This window comes from Zosterops lateralis (genome assembly GCF_965231275.1).
Source record: "Zosterops lateralis genome assembly, chromosome: 3".
Classification (NCBI taxonomy): domain Eukaryota; kingdom Metazoa; phylum Chordata; class Aves; order Passeriformes; family Zosteropidae; genus Zosterops; species Zosterops lateralis.
This window is the reverse complement of record NC_139764.1, coordinates 68,884,849-68,904,767: the sequence shown is the minus strand read 5'-3', so window position 1 is coordinate 68,904,767 and position 19,919 is coordinate 68,884,849. Positions and strand designations below refer to the sequence as shown.

Here is a 19,919-nt window from a genome sequence, read left to right as displayed (position 1 = left end):
TTTAATCCTCTTTCTTTTGGCCTTCAGACCTTGCTAATGTAGCATCTCCTTCCCTGTGGCTTTCCACATTGCTCAAGGGAGTGAACTTTTCTCTGCCTCCCTGGAAGCAGATTTGAAGTGAATTTGTCTGCATTCCCTGATCCACCAGTTTCTTTGCTTTCTGAGATCTCCCTGAGCAACTCCCCAGTCCTCTGAACAGTGTCCCTCAGTGTTAGGCAGGACCAGGCTTGTCCTGGTTCAAGGCTTCCTTCTGTGTTGTGGATGCCCTGGTCTCGTGGGGAGCAAAGAGCACAAAGTCACTGGGATTCCAGAGTCGTGCAGCCCTGCAACACAGGTATGGTGTCAGCACAAGAGGAATCACTCACAGCCTGAGATAGAAAGATGCAAGGATGAAACACGAAGTGCAGGAGGACGGGGACAGTATGTTTAGGACTGGGCTGACCACCACATTCCCCTAGGATCACAACCAACAAGGGGGAAGTCAGTAGTGGTGCATCGACAGCTCACACGAGTGACAGGGCTGAGAAAGCAGAGAACGAGGGAGAGCACCTGCAGCCCCTGCTCTCTGGTGCCATTGCCTGCCCCAGCTTGCACCGGCAAGAGAGACAGTCTTTCCTTCCTTCCTTCCTCCCCAGGTGCGCACCTCTCACCGTCCTTTGGCTGCTCTAGCCGCCCTCACCGCTCAGTTCCCAACGGGGGTGGCGAAGCTCGGCAGCCTCTGGAGTTGAGAAAGGGTCCCATCTCTGGCCCCGCGGCTCTGGCAGCGCTCCTGGGTCGCTCGGGGGTGGCCAGGGGTGGCCAGGGCGGGGGTGCCCGGGGCCGGAGCAGCTCCACAGGGCAAGGGCGGGCTCCTGGCAGGGCCGCCGTGCAACAAGTCCCGGTGCCGGGAGCGGGAGCGCGGCCCTCCGTGCCCTCCGGGAGTCCGGAGGTCTCCCACCGCGCTCGGGCTGCCCGGGGGGAGGGCTGGAGGCCCGGCCCGGCCCGGCCCGGCTCGGCTCGGCCCGCAGCCCCGGCCCGCTCCCCCCGGCCGCCAGCAAAGCCGCTGCCCGGGACGGGGCAAGGGCAAGGGCGAGCCGCGGGCGGGCTCCACCTCAGCACGGGAAAATGCAAAAGAAACGAGATCTTGATCCCTTCTTTCTGCTTTCCTTTTGTCTTCTGGTTTTTTTTCCTTTTTTTTTTTTTTTTTTCTGGGGGGGGGCATGTGGGGGGAGTTGTCCCTTTTTATGACAGCGAGGGCACAAGGCGAGCGAGGAGGCGGAATCGTCTCGGCAGCCGCTGCATTTTGTGTGGAAGGCGCTCGGGGGTTCATTAATATCATTAGCATTTAACCCCCTCCCTGCCCCCTCCCCTGGCAGCGCGGGTGACGTCAGGCGGCGGCAGGAGTGGGGGGAAAGCGAGGGAAGCTCAGTGGGCAGGGGGCGTCCCTCTCCCCTCTCCCCTCCCCGCCGCTGCCTGTCACAGCCTCTGCCGATATTATAGGGGCCGAAGCCTGCAGCTCAAAGCGCGAAGTCAGCCAGTGTAATGAACTTCTGGAAACCTTTCCCTTTTTATACCATTCAGTTTCTGAGAGGCAGAGACTGCCTCCTCTGACGCCTTTTCCCCCCTTCCATTATTTTTCCAGGCTCTGATCTCCCTGCTTGCCTGCACCGAGGCGCTCGGCGCAGAGCCCCGCTCCCTATCCTACCTTCTCCTTCGCCTCATTGTTGTCCTGGCTGCTGTGGCTCTCGCCTGCCTTCCAGGAGCGCGGTGGCGAGCACAGCCGCACCCCCAGCACCCTGCCAGGGTCCCGAGAGCATCTGTTCGCAGAGGGGCAGCCAGCGGCACCCGGCTTTGGGTCACTTCGTTGCTTTTTTTTTTTTTTTTTTTTTTTTTTTTTTTTTTTTTTTTTTGCTGCCTTTTTTTTTTTTTTTTTGCCTTTTTCCTTTTTTTTTTTTTTTTTTTTTTTTAATTTTTTTTTATTTTTTCTTCTAAATTTTTCCCCCTCCACTTTTCTCTTTTTCCTCCCCTTCCCGCGTCCCCGCAGCGTGTCCCCGTCGCTGGGGAGGACATCGCTGTGGGAGCGGCGAGGATGTGCCGGCCCCCGCGGCGGAGCCAGCAGCACTGAGCACCCCGGGGAGCACCTGCCCCGCCGAGCAGAGCAGGGGGGCCCGGGGGGGCCGCTCCGCCTCGCCCCGGCGCCGACACTTCGCCCCGAGTTGAAGGACTCCCGGGGGCTTCGAGCATGAGCAAGCCGGCGGGATCAACAAGTGGGTAATAAGGCGGCGGAGGCTCCGAGCAGCCTTTGCGAGGCCGGCCGGGCCTGGCCTGGGGGGCGGGAGGTGGAGGGGAGGGAGAGGAAGGGGAGGGGGGGCTGTGCCTCGGGTCTGCACCCCCCGCGCCCAATTGAAAAAGAACCGTATATTTCCAACCGGAGCGGCAACGAATGTATAGGCTCGGAGTTGCCCCGATGCGGTGTGGGCCTGGGGCTTGCAGAAAGCCGCTTTCCAGCTGCGTGGCCCGAATTTCCGCGCCGGGAACAGCGGCAGAAGCCCCCGGGAAGGCGGGCAGGGAGGGGCCGGTCCCGCCGGGACAGGGAGGCCGTGTGCGGGTCTGCGGTACCGGGCCGGGGGGGAGAAGGCTCGGGTTTGAACAGGCGTTTTGGCGTTCAAACGCGCTGGTTTTCGCACGGACTTTATGCAATCTTCCGCGACATAATAATTTCTTTTTAAGAGTTGGAAACTCCGGTCACTCAATTACACGGAATCGCGTAAGCGACTCGGTCGAAGGAGGATTTAAATGCAATACTTTGCACACCATTCCCAGTTACAACAAATAATCCTGCAGCGAGGAAAGCAGAAACAACTTAAAAGTCACATTTTCCTTAATCCTAAATCCATGCACCTCATAACTGGGGAATTTAAAGCATGACTAACCGCTCTTACAGAACGGCTCAATTCGCATAATCCCAACGGGACTTTCGGAGTTTGTAATATGGATGGAGTCAGTAACAAAGGGGGAAAAAATACCCAATCCAATTTAATGTCTGACAAGTGATGGCTCGGACAGCTATTTCCTCTGCGCTCCGACGGGCTCCCGGGGCTGGAGCGGCGGCGAGGGAGGCAAAGCGGGAGGGACCCGCGGCTGTACCTGCCCGGCCGGCCCGGGCCTTCTCCTGCCCGCTGCCCCGCGTTATTGACCCGAGCCCGCCCTTTGTCCGGGGCCTGGGGCTGTGGGGGCTGTGGGGGCTGTGGGGGCTGTGGGGGCCCGGGGGCTGTGGGGGCTGTGGGGGGCTGTGGGGGCTGTGGGGGCTGTGGGGGCTGTGGGGGCCCGGGGGCTGTGGGGGCCGAGCCCCGGGGCTGCGGCCGGGCTGGTTTGTTTTCCTCCTCCCCGGGCTGAGTGCGGCTCCTTTTTGTCCCAGCCCCGCGAAGGAGGAAATAAAATTGTATCGAGGTGCTCAGGTACTACCCGGGGAAGGGGACGGGGCCAAAAAACCTGCGGCGGGCGAGGTCCTTCGGCCGGCCGCGCTCCTCAGGCTGCCCGGGCAGGGCGAGGCGGCCGGGCTGGGGTCGGGCCCGGGAGCGGCCGCGCCGGGACGCTGTCGGGGCTCCTGGCAGTTCCTGAGTGATGGGGAAGGGTCGGGGAGGACCGGGGAGTCTCGTCCCCGAAGGGCGGCGGAGCTTTGCCGGAGACATTTTGCGGGGTGAGAACCCGCCGGGCCGGATCGCGCCCCGCGGAGCTGAGCGACCCCCGGGCACCGCCGCTGGCCGCGCTGGGGACCCCTGACCCCGGGACCTCCCGAGAGGGACCCCGGGCCGGCCCAGTCACACCCCAGGGGCACCGGGACACGCCGGGGGTGCTCAGCGCCGGGCCCAACCCGGCCGGCCGCGGCAGCGCCCGCCAAAGCCAGAGCGGCTGTCCCGGGCCTGGGCGCTCGTCCCGGGGGTCCCGAGAGCTGCCGGGGAAGGGGCCCAGCCCTGCCTTCCCTGCCCGCCGGTGGGCGCCCGGCAGTGTCAGCTGCCCTGTCTGCCTGGGTGGTAACCAGACCCCATCCCGCCGTCCCTGAGCCCAGACTAACTTCTTTCAACAGCCTCTGATGGTAATTACAGTAATCGGGGCTGCCATATATCCTTTAAGCAATTATAGCACACAAAAAAAGCCCCCGAGGACCCCCTGTCGTGGGATGTTCAAAACGGTTTCCCTGCTGAACAGAAATCCCATTTTCTTAGCGCTAAAACTTCTGAGACGAAGCGGTACCTCGGGGAACCGGAGCGCTTTTAAACAGAGTTAATCAGTTATCGCATGACCCCGTGTCAAGCTTACATTTTTCCCTTCCCACCCCCCGCCCTGCCTCTTACCCGTCTACTTATTTCATATTTTGCTCTGCACGAAAGTTTTCTCATCGCGGCCCCCGCGGGGCAGGGCCCGGGGTTTGGGGGGCGGCGGGACGGGCCAGGGGCTCCAGCCGTGCCCCCTCCCCGTCCATCGCCTCGCCGGGCCCACGGGGCTGAGCAGCCTGCCCACGCTGCCCCGCGCTTATGGGGCTTTGGTCAGGTGCTCCAGGTGCTCCAGATGCACAGCAGGAATACAGGGATGTGTAAGGAATGTATGGGCCATATGTTTACATGCACGGTGTCGATATGTACACACACGGTGTAAAGAATTTTTATTTTTTCTTTTCAAAGCAGCTCCCAAACTTAAAATCTCTGTGGGGAAAACTAACTCAAGTTTGGTCCGTCTCCACTGGCCGGCTTTAGCGCGGGCAGAGCAGAGCAGAGCAGAGCAGGGCAGGGCAGGGCAGAGCAGAGCAGGGCAGGGCAGAGCAGAGCAGAGCAGGGCAGGGCAGGGCAGAGCAGAGCAGAGGCGGCCGCACCGCCCCGCAGCCGGCCCGGGGAGCGGGAGCCCCGTGGTGCCCGGTGTCCCGGGGGGGTGGCGGTCACACGGCGGGCCCGGTGCTGACCGGAGGCGGCCGGTGCCGCGGGAAGGGGAGCGGACGGGGACCCGGGGCCGGGGGCGGCGGTGGGACGCGGGGCGCGGGGGCAGCACAGCAGTGCCGGGCTCGGCACCGGGATCCACCAGCGCCGCACGTACCGCTCCAGTGTCTCCCCCCACCCCCAGCCCGCCCCTCCTCCTCCTCCTTTGTGTGCGTGCCTGTGGATCCTCTCTCTCCCCGTGGATGCTGAGGACCGGAGAGGGAAGTCGGGCGCTTTCCCCCGTTTGCATTGTGCGATATCCGAATTCCCATGCTACACTTTTTGACGGGTCACTGGTGCCCCAATAGGCAGGTGGCAAGGAGGGCTTGTAATTACACACTCCCAGAAGCCGTGCCTTGGCCTCAGCCCTCCTCACGGGCGCCTACCTGCAGCTCCAAAGGCGCGCTTTGCTCGCGGGCAGCGGTGCGGGGGGGCATCCTTCAGCCGCGCTCCTTATTAATTGCGCAAAAGTTTTCTATTCTTTAACCTCTCTCCCCCCTCCCACCTTCCCTCCCTCCGCCACCCCTCCCTCTCGCAGTCCCTAACCTAATCCCCGTCCCTCTCGCCGTGTTGTGTATAGCAGCTGTCGGGTTTCATTTAGGGGAGAAGCTGGCAGCTTGTGCTCATTGGAGGCAGTCAAACGAGTTTCAATGGGCAAAATCATTAAGTTAACACTTTATCTAATGTCCCTATTGTCTGCCAGCAGGCATTGTCTTAGAGCCTTAGCGCAGACATGTCTGAAAGTATCTCGGACTCCCAAATTCTCTAGGGAGCGAGAGGAGCCCCCGCGGCCTGTTTGCACTGACCCCCTCCCGCCCCAGCCCCGCTCCGCTTTCCCCCTCAGCCTTCGTCCTCACCCACCCATCGCCGGGGCTCTCCCTGAACTACTTCCAAACAAATATAGTGGCCCCCATAGCCCCACATTAGAGTGCGGAGACCAAGGTTTAGTGAGGGGGAATGAATTGCTAACTTAAGTTCTGGCAAGAGGGAGGAAGGCTGTCTGAGGGAGAAGAGAGAAGAGAGAAGAGAGAAGAGAGAAGAGAAGAGAAGAGAAGAGAAGAGAAGAGAAGAGAAGAGAAGAGAAGAGAAGAGAGAAGAGAAACAAGGAAAAGTAAAATGAAAAGAAAAAAATTAAAGAAAAAAGAAAACAAGGAAAAGGAAGAGAAAAAGAAAAAGGAAACAAGGAGAAGGAAAATGAAAAGAAAAACTAAAGAAAAAACAAATCAAGGAAAAGGAAAATAAAACGAAAATGAAAATAAGAAAAAATTAAGAGGAAAAAATAAAGGAAAAAAGAGAAAAACAGAAAAATATAAAGAGAAAGATAAAGAGAAAGGAAAAGAGAAAGAAAGAAAAAAAGAAAAGAGAAAAGAGAAAGAGAAAGAGAAAGAGAAAGAGAGAAAAAGAAAGAAAAAGAAAAAGAAAAAGAAAAAGAAAAAGAAAAAGAAAAAGAAAAAGAAAAAGAAAAAGAAAAAGAAAGAAGAAAAAAAACAGAGAAGAGGCAGAAGCCGAGCGAAGTTTTGGCGGGTTTCTTGAACCGTGCTGCAATAGTCTCAGTACGAGTTTTTACATCTCCCCGAGAGCATTTGCAATTCTAGTGAAGCCGGGGCAGAGCAGCGCGGGCGGAGCGGAGGGGCCGGAGGGCTCTGCCCGCCCGCCGGGCTCAGCTCCGCTCCTTCTCCGCTCACGAAACCGAGACGGAAAGTTTGGCTGCAGGTTTTGGGGTGAAGAAAACGGCACGCCTTCTATGCGGCGGAAATCAGCCCCCTTTCGCCAGGGCTGCTGGCGGAGAGAGGAGGTTACTTGGCTTCTCGGTCTTTTTTTTTTTGTTTTGGTTTATTCTGTGCATCGGTCTCCTGATCGCTCTCCTGCCCGGGGAAAGTGCTGTCCTCTGTTTGCCGAGCGCCAGAAAGCGAGGGAAACATGTACCCCCCTGAGCAAACCCCCCGAATTCCCTCCCCTCCCCCCCATCCGCACATCTAGCAGGCAGGACTGCTGCTCCCGCTGCTGTAATCTTCCCTTCCAAAATGGGGCTTGGCGATTATAGAAGATCCAAATAAACGTAGCGGGGCATGAATAATGCTCATTGTAGAAAACTGACACTTGCTCAAGGAAAAGAAAGTTGGCTATAAAATCACTTCATTATTTGCTTGTACCGCGGCTCTGGGGCTAATCCCTCCGGAGGTCAGATTGCTGAGCGCTCTCTCTCTCCCTCTTTCCCTTCTCTGCTTTCAGGTCGCATTTTAGACATCCCTTGCAAAGTGTGTGGGGACCGCAGCTCCGGGAAACACTATGGGGTTTACGCCTGCGATGGCTGCTCGGGATTTTTCAAGCGCAGCATCAGGAGGAATAGGACCTATGTTTGCAAATCAGGAAATCAGGTACCAGCCTCAGCCTGGCCCCCTCACTGCTGCACCCCCTACCCGGCATTTCCCCAGGGGCCGCACTGCCCTCGCCCCACCAGCAGAGAGACACCCGCAGCAAGGTGCAGCATCCCCCGCCCCACTGTTCCTTCCCGGGGGGTCCCGAGCCGAGGCCGGGCCCCGGGTGCCCCCAGCCCGTCCCCCCGCCCCAGCCCAGCGGAGAGATGGGGACAGGCGCAGGGAGAAGGAGGGATGCGGGCAGGGCGCAGCCTGCCTTTGGGAGGACAGAGGGGAGCCTCCCGGTGAGCCCCAGCACAGCAGGCGAGGGACAATCATCGCTTCACACGCCGGCGTGTGGTGCCGCGCCCGGGCGGAGGCAGCCCCGCTTTTCCCCTTCCCGCTCCTGGCCTCCCCACTCCCGGCGCGTTCCCGCGGGGAGGCGAGGCCGGGAGCGCGGAGGGATGCCCCGGGCAGCGGGGATAATGGATCCCCGAGGGGGCGGCGCCGCCGTCGCTGTCTCGGGTGCTGAAGGCGGCCCGGCCCGGCCCGCCCTGTCCCGGCCCGAGCCCCCGGCACGGCACGGCACGGCCCGGCTGGCAGGGGCGGCCCCGCTGTCCCGGGCCCGACGGCTGGCTGTGTTGCAGGGAGGATGCCCGGTGGACAAGACGCACAGGAACCAGTGCCGAGCCTGCCGGCTGAAGAAGTGCCTGGAGGTCAACATGAACAAAGACGGTACCTGCTCCCCTCTCCCGGGGCGGGGTGGGGGGCAGCAGGAGGGAGCTGCTCGGGATCCAGGAGCGCTGTGTCACTCCGGTGTCTCCCTGGCCCGGCCGCTAGTGACCCTCCCATCCCGCGGCAGCTCTCAGACACTCCCCAGAACACCTCTCGGGCAGGGGGCACAGGGCTGGCCTCGGAAAACCACAGCGAGGGAGGGCAGGTGTGTCGGGCAGTGCGGATGCCGAGGTGACCCCTCGCCTCTGTTTGATGGCCCACAGCGGTGCAGCACGAGCGGGGCCCCCGGACGTCGACGATACGGAAGCAGGTGGCCCTTTACTTCCGCGGGCACAAGGAGGAGAGCGGCGGGGCCCCGCACTTCCCCGCCGCCGCCCTGCCCGCGCCCGCCTTCTTCACCGCCGTCTCCCAGCTGGAGCCGCACGGCCTGGAGCTGGCCGCTGTCACTGGCACCCCGGAGAGACAGGCTCTGGTGGGCCTGGCACAGCCCACCCCAAAGGTCAGCACTGCCCTGGGCCCGGCGGGCTGCAGACCTCGCTGCTGAGGTGCCTGCAGGTGTCGGCTCTGTCCTGCCTCCGGGGTAGACATGGCACACAGCAAGGCTTGAAGCTTTGTGGGTTGTGGTGGGGACTTTCGTTACACCCCTAAAAACTGTGAGGATGTGAGGTGCAATGCCCTCCGGAGAAGGGACATGCAGCAGGACTGTCTCTCATACATTCTTACACCTTCATGGATGCAGAAAGGCACCTCCTGCCTGGAGCCCATCCACAAGTCAGTTTTAAACCTTGTTTCACAAGGAATACAATCCCCGTGAATGAGTTTTCTTCAGCAAAATGCCAGTCTCCACAGTGGTGTAGTTCAGAAAGTACTTTGTGTACTGACCAAAGCCTGCAGCTTGTCCCCAGAGACACAAAACCCAAACTTGGCTAAGCTGGCTCTCTGCAATTCTTGGTTGTGACATTTCCTAAGCAGCCCAGTGTGGAAGCATTTCTGTGGCCCCAACTGCACAGGAATTAGCTGCAAGGCAATGTTTTTCATTGGCCCATTTGCAATGGCATTTTGCGTCTTCACAGCATTTAGAAAATCACAGAAGAAACTGCTTAAATAGTTCTGCATTTTCAGAGCTGGTATGTAGCTAGTCAAAACCCATCATAAATGTGGTCACAACATATAGTTTTATGTGGTAATTTTGAAAAATGCTGAATCAGAAATTATTTGGCAAGAAAATGTAGCACACACTTGAAAACATAATTCCATTCAAACCCTACACAGACTCTACATAGTCATGCTTAGCTCTGTGCATCTATTTACAACCTGTTGCAGTCAGGGAGCAAGATGAAGGTTTAGGCTAAATGATTATTTAGGGCTTTGCTGAGCAGAGCTGGAATGCTAAATCAGCTTCTGAAGCAAGGTTACAAACTACATGTTGTTAATCAAATTTTTATTCTTCTAATTCTGCTATCAGAGGTGTGCTATTGTGTAACAGAGTAAAGCATGACACATAATTTTGGTACACTTTTTCCCATCCAATGTAATGATTTAATTCTCCTTTCAACCTCCTGCTCTGAACAGTTTCTTTAGTACAGCCCATCCACACGGATAAGCAGCAAGGAGCAGTTTGGAGTGAGCCCACTGCAAGCAATGCCCTCTGCTTGCAGAACATGAGAGTGCACACTCGCTATTGAGCAGGAGCAGGAGCACTGAATGTAGGGGGGAGAAAAACCAGGCTGCATTGGTGACACTGTATGAAATGGCTTTATTTTCTCTTTGGCATTAGTACCCACATGAAGTCAACGGTACCCCAATGTATCTCTACGAAGTAGCCACTGAATCCGTCTGCGAGTCAGCAGCCAGACTTCTGTTCATGAGCATCAAGTGGGCCAAAAGTGTCCCAGCCTTCTCCACCCTGTCCTTACAAGACCAGGTAAGGCACTGACAGTGGGAGTGGCATTGGCCTTGCCTGCCTGTTAAAGAAGGCTCAGACTTCACATTGGGTCCTGAACTTCCTGCCCCAGACCTTGAAATCCATAATGGACTTCAGCAGCTCTGAAGTTCAGTGCAGAGTTTCAGTCTGTCCCTGAAAACCAGGCAGTGATCTAGAAACTGCTTTCCTCCAACTTTTATCTCATGAAGCAAGTGAAAAAGGCAAAGAAAGAAAAAGCAAGTGAAAAAGCCAGGAAAAGGAAATCTAACATACAACTAATACTATGGAAGGACAAGTGCTAGAGGAGAAATCACCAGGCTGCAGACCAAGCTTGGCATGCCCAAACTACTTCTCTACTTGCAGGACAACTTTTCCTTCCATAAAATGGGGGATAGCATCTTACTTTGCTATTTTGGGATAAGAAATGCTTAGTTAAGTTTATGGTCTCAGGATATGACTGAGGTTGTTTTTGAAGACCAATTTTCCTCCTCCTCCTCCTTCTCCTCTTCTCAACTGTTTACACAGCCAACATTTTTTCCCTTATTAACCTTGACTTACAATTACATCAATATGGTGGAAGCAGTATTTGATCAGCCCCCAATATTTTTTAACATTAATTAAAATCTTCCCTAATATGTTTTGTTTTCCTCTATGATAATTTGCCTTTGCCTCAAGTAAATCAGAGGTGAACCATACAAGACAAACAATTTCTTAATGACTTGATTCTTGATGAGGACTCAGTGTGCTTTGTATAATGCACCAGTTTTTTAAAAAAGTAATCAGATAATTGTAAAATGGAAGGGTGGAAATCTACACAAAGCTCCAATCATAAAAGACATCTAATACTTTGATATGATTGAGCTAATTTACTAAAATGATAACTACAAAAACTGTGCCATAGATGTTACAGAGCAGTTGTCAGAGGAACTAGTTCCTCTCCCCAGAAGCACATTACAAGTGTTGCAGTTGATATGCAAATATGTATTTGGAACTAAAAGAAAAGAGCTCCTTAGGAAACCAATAATGTTTTCAATCTAAAGGTAAATAATGATGGTCACAATGTGTTATAAAGCTAAGGTATATAAAAATGCTCATTTTCTAGCACCAAACCCACGTTTTGAAATCCTTGTTGTGAAATTAGAGAAAGAGGAATGCTTCTCAGCTCCACCTGCAGTCCTGCTATGCAGTGAGGATGAGGGGAGCAATGAGACAGGGCCTGGAAGGTCACACATGCCAGTAGGAAGACAACAATCCTGGTGTGGCATCCTGCTGCTCTCTAATCGTGTCTTCTGCTGCCACTAATCCCGTGGAGCACTGTGTCTGTCACAGTGAGCAACCAAAGAAACAGGCTCAAGTGTCAGGGACAAGAAGCAGGTGTGCTGCTCCAGCAGCAGCCCCAGCACACGGGAGGAGACTAGGGCCGTCTCTAGACCAGTGGTGTCCACAGGAGGCTCCCTAAGCAAAGCATTTATCTGACATAATAGGGAGGCATTTCCCACACCATCATCTCTGTGGTGTGCAGAGGAAGAGGCAGCAGGATCTGGGAGCAGGGGAAATCTCCATGGATGTGACCAAGTATGCCTCAAACAGCCTGGCCTGCTTATTTACCATAGATATCACAGTGCTCCCATTAAATAACCCACCACTTCTTTCACTTTCATAGCAGGGACTAATCTTAGTGAATAACTTTAAAAACCCAGCCTTTCCTTAACATCACTCTTGCTTGCTGTACCTCATTGCAAGTCAGCTTCCTCAAAACTCAGAGCTGCTCAGCTCAAAAGCTTTGATTTGGGCCTCTTTCTGCATGGTTCTCCTGTCATACTTAGGAGAGCTGGAGAAGAAATAATTCTGATTTTAATCACCTTATTTAATGAATAATCATACAGTTGATTTTTATAACATTGCTATTGCTTTATTTAATTCGACAATGGCCCAGCTGTAAATGTCTGTGTTTCTCTTTTCGTATCCCTGACATCTGGCTGAGGAGAGACTAAAATCTTTTTCTGAATTTCGCTCTTTCTTTGTGCTTTTCTAAAAAGGCAAGTGCACTGTAATTTCAGGACTCTGGGGTGGTTTTATCTTGAAGGCAGGTAAATAAATAGAAACTAATTTGCTGCTAAAACACAAGTCTAAGCATTGCTTACCTCAGGTAAAACAGAGGCTGCGTCCCTTTGCTAGATTCATACAGATAAGTCCACCTTGAACCAGAAACCACACAACAAAAAATGTCATGCCTCTAGTTCTGCTGGCCTGCACACCCAACCACGTTATCTGTGAGACAGATATCTGAGGTTGGCCCAACTCAGGTCACCAACAAAAGGTCGCACTAAGGATGGGGTTGATTAAAAAGCAAAACCCAGTTGTTCAGAAAGCCAGGTATTTGTTTTTTCTTTGAAGAAGGAGGGCTGAGTATGACTTCAGCATGAATTATTTTAATTGGTGGTTTTACAGACTTATGCATAGGCATGAAGAAAGCTTTAGCTATTGGAATAGTCTCTTATTTTCAAAGTCTTCTGACTTTAAAGACTTGGTGGGAAAGAAAGTATGAAACTGATATCTCCCAGGAACCACCATTCATTACCATTGTATCTGCATGAATGAATGACAAAAAAAGTTTTAAGAAAGCAAATGAAAGGCTGGCGAATCATTTCCTATGTCATACAGACACCTGCACATCCATCAGATGGGATTATCCAGAGGAGGGACTGGGTTTGCAGGCTGCAGTGGTTAGGAAACTTAAGAGTAGATTCATCTGCTCTCAGAAGAAAGCTGAGATGAGTACCACACAGCACCCCCTCCCCACCTCCATTTAAGGCAACAATCTGGGCAGTTTTTGGTACTGTAAAATCCAACGTAAATATTTCAAACAGCAACTGTATGCAGAAACACAAGTACCTTCCTGTCACAATTTCCTTAGGCTATGGAGAAGTTCTACAAAGCACACAGGGCAAAAAGGCATAAAATAGACATAACCCTGCAGTGACAAGTTGAGAGCAGAGACTCTGAGAATTCTTCCTTCCATTCAGATTGGAACAGGGTGGTTTAAAACTTGTAGTCATGGAATCACAGGAGTGGTCAGGTTGGAAGGGATCACATCTGATCCAACCTCCTTGCTCAAGAAGGGTCATTCCAGAGCACACGGCACAAATTGTGTTCAGGCAGTTCTTGAATATCTCCAGTGAGGGAGACTCTGCAAACACATTGGGTAACCTGTTCCAGTGCTTGGTGCACAGTAAAGAAGTTTTTCCTCATATTCAGGTGGAATTTCTTGTGCAGTTTCTGCCCATTGCCTGGTGTCCTAGTGGCTGGCAACAAGTAACACTGTCCTAAACAGCAATATTGTTAAGAGTTTGCACATAGATTAAAGATTTGCTTTTACAGATGCTTTCTGTATCATCTACTACTTTCACATATCTGATTCCAAGGATATCATCATTAATTTGGTACAGCATTTTTTTTTTGCTTTTTCTTCTTTACAGACTCTTAACATACTTAAAGTACCTTCTTTCCTCTTTTTCTAAGAAGCTAAGCTGCTGAAAGTTTCAGGGACCATAGCAACAACGATGGCAGGTTTTAGGGTTTTGGTTTGGTGGTTTAATTTTTTTTCTGCTTGAGATTTGGGCAATCTGCTTTCAGTGCATGGAGCTGCTAGAAGATATCTTCTGAGCCCACTACAGTTCTCACTCCTTCAAATCTCTCCCACCCTATTGTGTGAAAAAAGGTCCCAGTGTAGGCACCACTACGTGCCCTTTGGCCATGAACTTCAGCTGAACCAGAGGCCCTCCAAACCTCTCTCAAGAGCTGGTCTGGGCTAACAACTCATACATGCCCTCAAGACTAAACAAGTCTGTTCTGGCTTTGCCAGATGGCATTTCCAGAAGTCTTGTCTCCTCTTAGGATGCACCACTGCCTCTTCAGGGAAACCACAAGCATTGCCTCAGAGAAAACAGAGAAAAACACATCCTCCATATGGACATGCAATGTGCAAAAACTGCAGAAAACTAGCACTGCTGTCAGCATAGGTGCCTGGATATTTGCATCTGTGAAAGGAAACAGCTCCTAGTGCCTGGAATTTCTGAGTGATTTTTAGCAAAACAGCAGAAAAACAGGTGACACTGAAAAAATGTTTGTGTCCAGATGCTGTGCTTGACAGATCTAGAGACTGGCTTAGTAAGAAAGGGGTAATAAGATGGATGTGTGCGCTATAAAACACTGCTCCTTACACTGATGCAGGATGTTATCCAGGCTTTTCTTCACAAAATTCTGCCTTCCCGAGGGAAAGGAGTGTAATCTCCAGGGAGCAAGAGGAAAGCACTCATCCAACCTGTCCTAGAACAGCTGTATAAGTGCTGAGGAGGAGGAGAAGAGAACCCATACCCTGCTGAGAAAGCAAGTGTTGTGAGCAAATGCTCTGGAAAAAGAGTTCTCACTCTCTTTCTCTTCCCTTTTGGTCCACAACACAGTGCACAGTGAGCCAACTCTCAGTGTTTTTCTCCAATGCATAGACTTATTTCTAGACACCTTTTCAAAGGCTAAGAGAAGAGTTAATGAATGCTGTGGGGGAAATACCATGACAGGCATTTAAAGTAGTTTTTAAAATAACAGAAATTTACATATTTAAATTGTTTATAAATCTATAAATTATACACTATGTTATATTGTACATCTATTGTATGACAGCTGATGCTTTTGGAAGATGCTTGGAGAGAACTGTTTGTTCTAGGAATAGCACAATGGGCCATTCCAGTTGATGCTAACACTCTACTGGCTGTATCTGGTAAGAATTGCACAATTTAATGACTTTGTTACAAAAATTACCATAAAAATACATTACTGAAAAAAGAACAACATGTAAAGAATAACAAATTCCTACTGAACAATAGAGCATACCTGTCATTTTTAAATCTATATTTAAATGCAAATAATGTTGTTTTGTTGTATTCATGTCTGCTTGAATTGTCATTTAAATGCAAATTACTGTGTTTGTTATCATCCAAGAGAAGATTTTATATTAACTTTCATACAATATAGTCAGTTTACATGGAACCAGATAGACAAGTGTGACAATAGAGAGGACATTGATACAGAGGATTTTGTCAGAAATCAATATAAAATAAAGCAGATGCCTTTAATATTATTTATTTCATCTGTTTCTGTTTCAGGCATGAACGGTGACAATACAGATTCTCAGAAGCTGAATAAAATTATTTCAGAAATACAGGCTTTGCAGGAGGTTGTGGCTAGATTTAGACAACTTCGGCTAGATGCTACTGAATTTGCCTGTCTCAAATGCATTGTCACTTTTAAAGCTGGTAAGCAGAAAGGATCTCTCACTTGTGTGGTCTGAAACAATGAGGTTGCTGCTTTAAAGTGAAAATGATGTTTTAAACCAGGCACAGCTTTGTATCACCCAGTAGGTTTGCCAGTATTGAATTCCAATAGTCATTGCTGCATTTTGAAAGGGCTGACAGCGGAGTGCTGGGGAACTAATGGGAACATTTAATTTCCATTGATAGCACTAGCTGAACTGTTTTGATCCACCCAAGAGTCAAGCTGAACTAGTAACTGATCTGCTTTCCAGTGCCCACACACAGTGGTTCTGAACTGAGGAGTTTCCGAAATGCTGCTGCCATAGCAGCTCTTCAAGACGAAGCCCAGCTCACCCTGAACAGCTACATTCACACCAGGTCAGTGGGGTCTTCTGTCAATGCTTCTGGCAGGTGTCGGGGCAAAATCCTGCTCTCATTGCATGGAAGGTGGCATTTGCACTGACTGAAATGGGGACCAGGCTGCTACAGAGAGTATACATTGGCTGTCAGCCTGCTGGGATTTGGCATTTCCTGATTAAATAGAACTGTAGAACATGTTAGAAAGGATCCTTAAAATCATCCAGTTCAACCATTAACACTGCCAAGTCCATCATTAAATCATGTGCCTAAGTGCCACATCTATATGTGTTTTAAATACCTTCAGGGATGATGACTCCACCACTTCCCTGTGCAGCCTGTTCCAATGCTTGAGAACCTTTTCAGAAAAGAAATTTTTCCTAATATCCAAACTAAATCTCCACTAGTGCAATTTGAGGCAATTTCCTCTTGTCCTATTGCTTGTGACTGGGAGCAGGGACCAAAACCCACATTACTACAATTTCCTTTCAGGTAGAGAGTTTAAAGCCTTCCCTTAGTCTCCTTTTCTTCAGACTAAACAACCCCAACTCCCTTAACCTTAATCAGGACTTGTGCTCTAGACCCTTACCAGCTTTGTTGCTCCTCTTTGGGTGTGCTCCAGCAGTTTGGTGTTTTTAAACAAATAGAAAAGTGTTAAAAGGAGAGCTCTTCCTCTGGGAAGTGATACCTGTGTGTTACTTTGCAATTCAGAGGGCTAAATTTCCCCCTGCATTTTACTCAATCAAATACCACTAAAAGTGATACTCAAAACATTGCATCTCAGACCAGTATAAGCACCTTTCACCCACAATCACCAGTTCTCATATAATCTCCTCCATTTTGCAGACACAGAAATCAGGACACAAGGAACGTAAGTGGCTCTTCCAAGATGCTGCCTGGAGTTTGTGCTCAGGTTCAGATGAAAACTCCAGAATTTATGAATCCCACTGTGGTGCCGCAGCAAAGTCCTTTAGTTGCAGTGGAGGTCCATGAGACTAAAAAAGTTGGAGATGGAGCAGTGGAAGAGGAACTTTTATACCATTTTTTCTCCTCTGAAACTTTGATTTGCTGTCATAGTAGCTCTGTCAGGCAGAAGTCCTACCAGTATCAGAGATTAGATGGTACAGTCTCTGAAGCACTTCTGCTAGTCTACAGAGAATGGCCTGCACTGGGGATGGAAGAAAAAAATGCAAATTCCATCCAGTTATGGCTGCTTCAGAGCAGAAAGAGTAACTGCTGCATAGCAGTCTCTTCCTGTTCTTAAGGAAAGCCTTTTCCAAGAAGATTGCTCACTGGGGGACCTTAAGTATGACAGGGCCTGTTGGAGAGAGAAGCCAGGGAGGAATACATAGCCACAGCTTCTCTTCCAAGAGAACAACTTTTCCACAGTGTTTCTGTGTTGCTGGAAGCATTTAGATACTGTGCTACCCAGTGAATGTTGCAAACAATATCCTTTTATAAGAGAGAAGTGCAGTCCACTGACTCAGACTCCATTGTGAGAGGGCTTTCAAGCCTGTGTGTTTCATCCTCAAGCTTGAATTTACCCTTCTGCCAATGTCACTGCAGTATCAGCCCTTCGATCCCACTGGAGTCATTCTCAACAGGATGCAAGGGAGGGCACTCTGGAGAAGCAGCATGTTTCTCCAAACCCACACTTTCCTTTAGGGAGACCACTGTAAGCAGAAGTTTGAGAATCACTGTTGTAATGACAGCATAAGCACAGAAATGTACATCCTATCCTGTGCTGACTTCAAAAGCTGGGAGAAAGGATGGAAAACATCCTATGCACAAACACATTACCTGGGGAAAAAACAGCTTCTTTAACAAAAGCTTTCCTTACAAATGTCAACTGGTATTCAATATATCTGCTAACGAAAAAAGGGGTAAATGATTACTGTGACAATCTAGCTGGTTTAAAACTGTACTTCAAATGACAGGTTAGTTACTACCAGTCAAGCTCTCCCCTGAATTGCATTTGAGAACATTGCTCTATGAGAGACACATCAGAGCAGGTCCAGTTTTTGTATTGCTCCTGCTCTAGGGGAATGAACAAAGGAGCTACACAAAACTCAGAAACTTCGTCCTATATTCTGCTGACTGCCATGGAGAGTTTTTCTAGGAGTCAACCTTCTTGCTCACACAAGTACAAAACACAGGGTTTTGGCACAGTGTCCTGGGGTGACACTAGTATCCCACTAGATTCTGAGTCATTCTAGACCATGCAGACTGCACTTAGGTAGAGGTTATGGAGTTTCCTCCCAAATTTGTCTCAAACTGAACATACAGGTAACACCACCTGTGCAATTTAGTAAATATTGGTCTTTTTCTATAAAATAAAGGTCTTCCTTTGAAAAAATACTTTAAACTTCAATAAAATTCTTTATCTCTCTGTCTCCCAGGTATCCCACACAACCCTGTCGTTTTGGAAAACTTCTATTGCTTTTACCAGCTTTACGTTCAATTAGTCCATCTACAATAGAAGAAGTGTTTTTCAAAAAGACCATTGGGAATGTACCAATCACAAGACTGCTTTCAGATATGTACAAATCCAGTGACATATAAATTACCTTAAAATAAACAATCAGGATGGACAGTTTGAGAAGAACTTTATCTATGGAGAATAAGCCTCAACTAACAAAATCTACAGGAAGCATAAGCCTGGGAATGTTTAGTCCTTAAACTCATTGACAAAAAATACCCCAGTAGATATGATTCTGCTGCTCTGAACAGAGTGATTTAGATCATGGAGAGAATGCTTTGTTCTATAGAAAAAGTGAAAGTGGTTGGAATTTGGCTGCTATTCCTGTTACTACAGGATGGAGGCAATTCAGATGCCAGTCATAGTTAACAAAGACTCTGCTATTCTCTCATTTAACTGGCAGATCTGAGACAAAATGTGAAAGGTACTTTAGCTTGTTCAGTATTTGGAACTAGGTGACCAAACTTGGCTTCTGTTGTAACACAAGATGTGGTGGCCTTCAGAATTGTTTTAAAAGTAGCCTATGTTGGGAAAATGTTTTTAATATGATAGGCAACATTTGAGACCAAGTTACCAAAACATTGCTTCTGCTATAATACATCATGAAGTGGCCTTCAGAACTGATTAAAAGGTAGCTTATGACGGCAGCTCCATTCTTCCTACAAAATGAACTGGTGATCTTTGACGCGGATGTCACCACAATTTGTTCGGTTAACATCTCAAAGACAGAAGAGCTTTATACATTTCCTCCCCGACTTTCCCTCCTTCTTCTTCCACACACACAGACACGCAGTCACACACACACCTGAAAAGAGACAACACAAGAAAGGAAGACTAAAACAGCAAAACCAAATATAATGGAGATGACCGCTTCAGTGATCTGCTGGCTGTCCCGTTGGCACAGTGCTGAAACCAAAGGCAACGGTGGCCAAACTCTGTCGATTAGATGTGCAGAGAAATTAAATGACTATAAAAAAAAACAATGGAAGGAATTTTATTTCAAAGAAATAAAGGTTGTTGACTGATACAATGCTAACTATTTCCAAAAGTCTCCAATGCCTTTTTAGAAAACTCCAGGTTCTAATTTTGAAGCCTTGTTCGCCTACACCCTCTCACACACAAAAACGTTATAAGCTGCTTATTTGATGTACGAAAAATGTAGAAAAAAATTTTAAAGATAGCTGCTGTACTTTTCAAAATTTGATTTGTTATTAGGAACTAGCACTGAGAAAGATCAGCACTTGAACTATCATAGAATGAGTAAAACTTTTCCTGTACAAAGTGGATTAACCGATTTGTGAAGTTAAAAAGTTGTACTCATTGTATTTACAAAGAATAAAAATATATTGAATTTAAATTACTTTCCACTGTTCTTTTAACTGTTATCCTTAATCAGCTTCTTTCACTGTCCCCTACTTATCAGGGAATAGAAATATTCTTTACTAAAATGGATTGCCCTAGATCCTGTGGAGTTTCCATCATCAGAGGTTTTAAAAAACAGATTAGACAAACATTAAAGGAGTAGCTTAGGTGATCCTGCCTTGTGAGGTCCTGCATAGAGCTATTTCCTGTAATCCAAATAAATACCAGCTGCAAGGTTTCTTTCTCAAGAAGGTGACATGTAGCTTTTTCTAGTATACAACACTATGCATCAGAGGTCTACCCAGTATGTGCCTTCTGTTGCATGTTATTACATTTTTTTAATATCACTGAACTGTGCAGCTAACAAAAGGTGATGGGTAGAAAAGGACTGCTTTGATTAAAGACTGAGGTTTTATTAAGGTGCCTAACTGCATAATCACACCAAAG

At 49.5% G+C, this 19,919-nt stretch overlaps 1 protein-coding gene across 1 annotated transcript; it reads left to right on the top strand.

The window, feature by feature from the left end:
• Positions 1-1,606: 1,606 nt before the first annotated feature.
• NR2E1 (nuclear receptor subfamily 2 group E member 1) lies at positions 1,607-18,905 on the top strand. The gene is made up of 9 exons (XM_083858339.1): positions 1,607-2,246; positions 7,182-7,327; positions 7,954-8,041; positions 8,305-8,540; positions 9,819-9,965; positions 14,646-14,742; positions 15,128-15,277; positions 15,547-15,652; positions 18,031-18,905. Exons 1-9 carry the CDS (start codon positions 2,222-2,224, stop codon positions 18,191-18,193), a joined length of 1,158 nt encoding a protein of 385 aa, XP_083714465.1. The 5' UTR covers positions 1,607-2,221; the 3' UTR covers positions 18,194-18,905.
• The last annotated feature ends 1,014 nt before the right edge of the window (positions 18,906-19,919 follow it).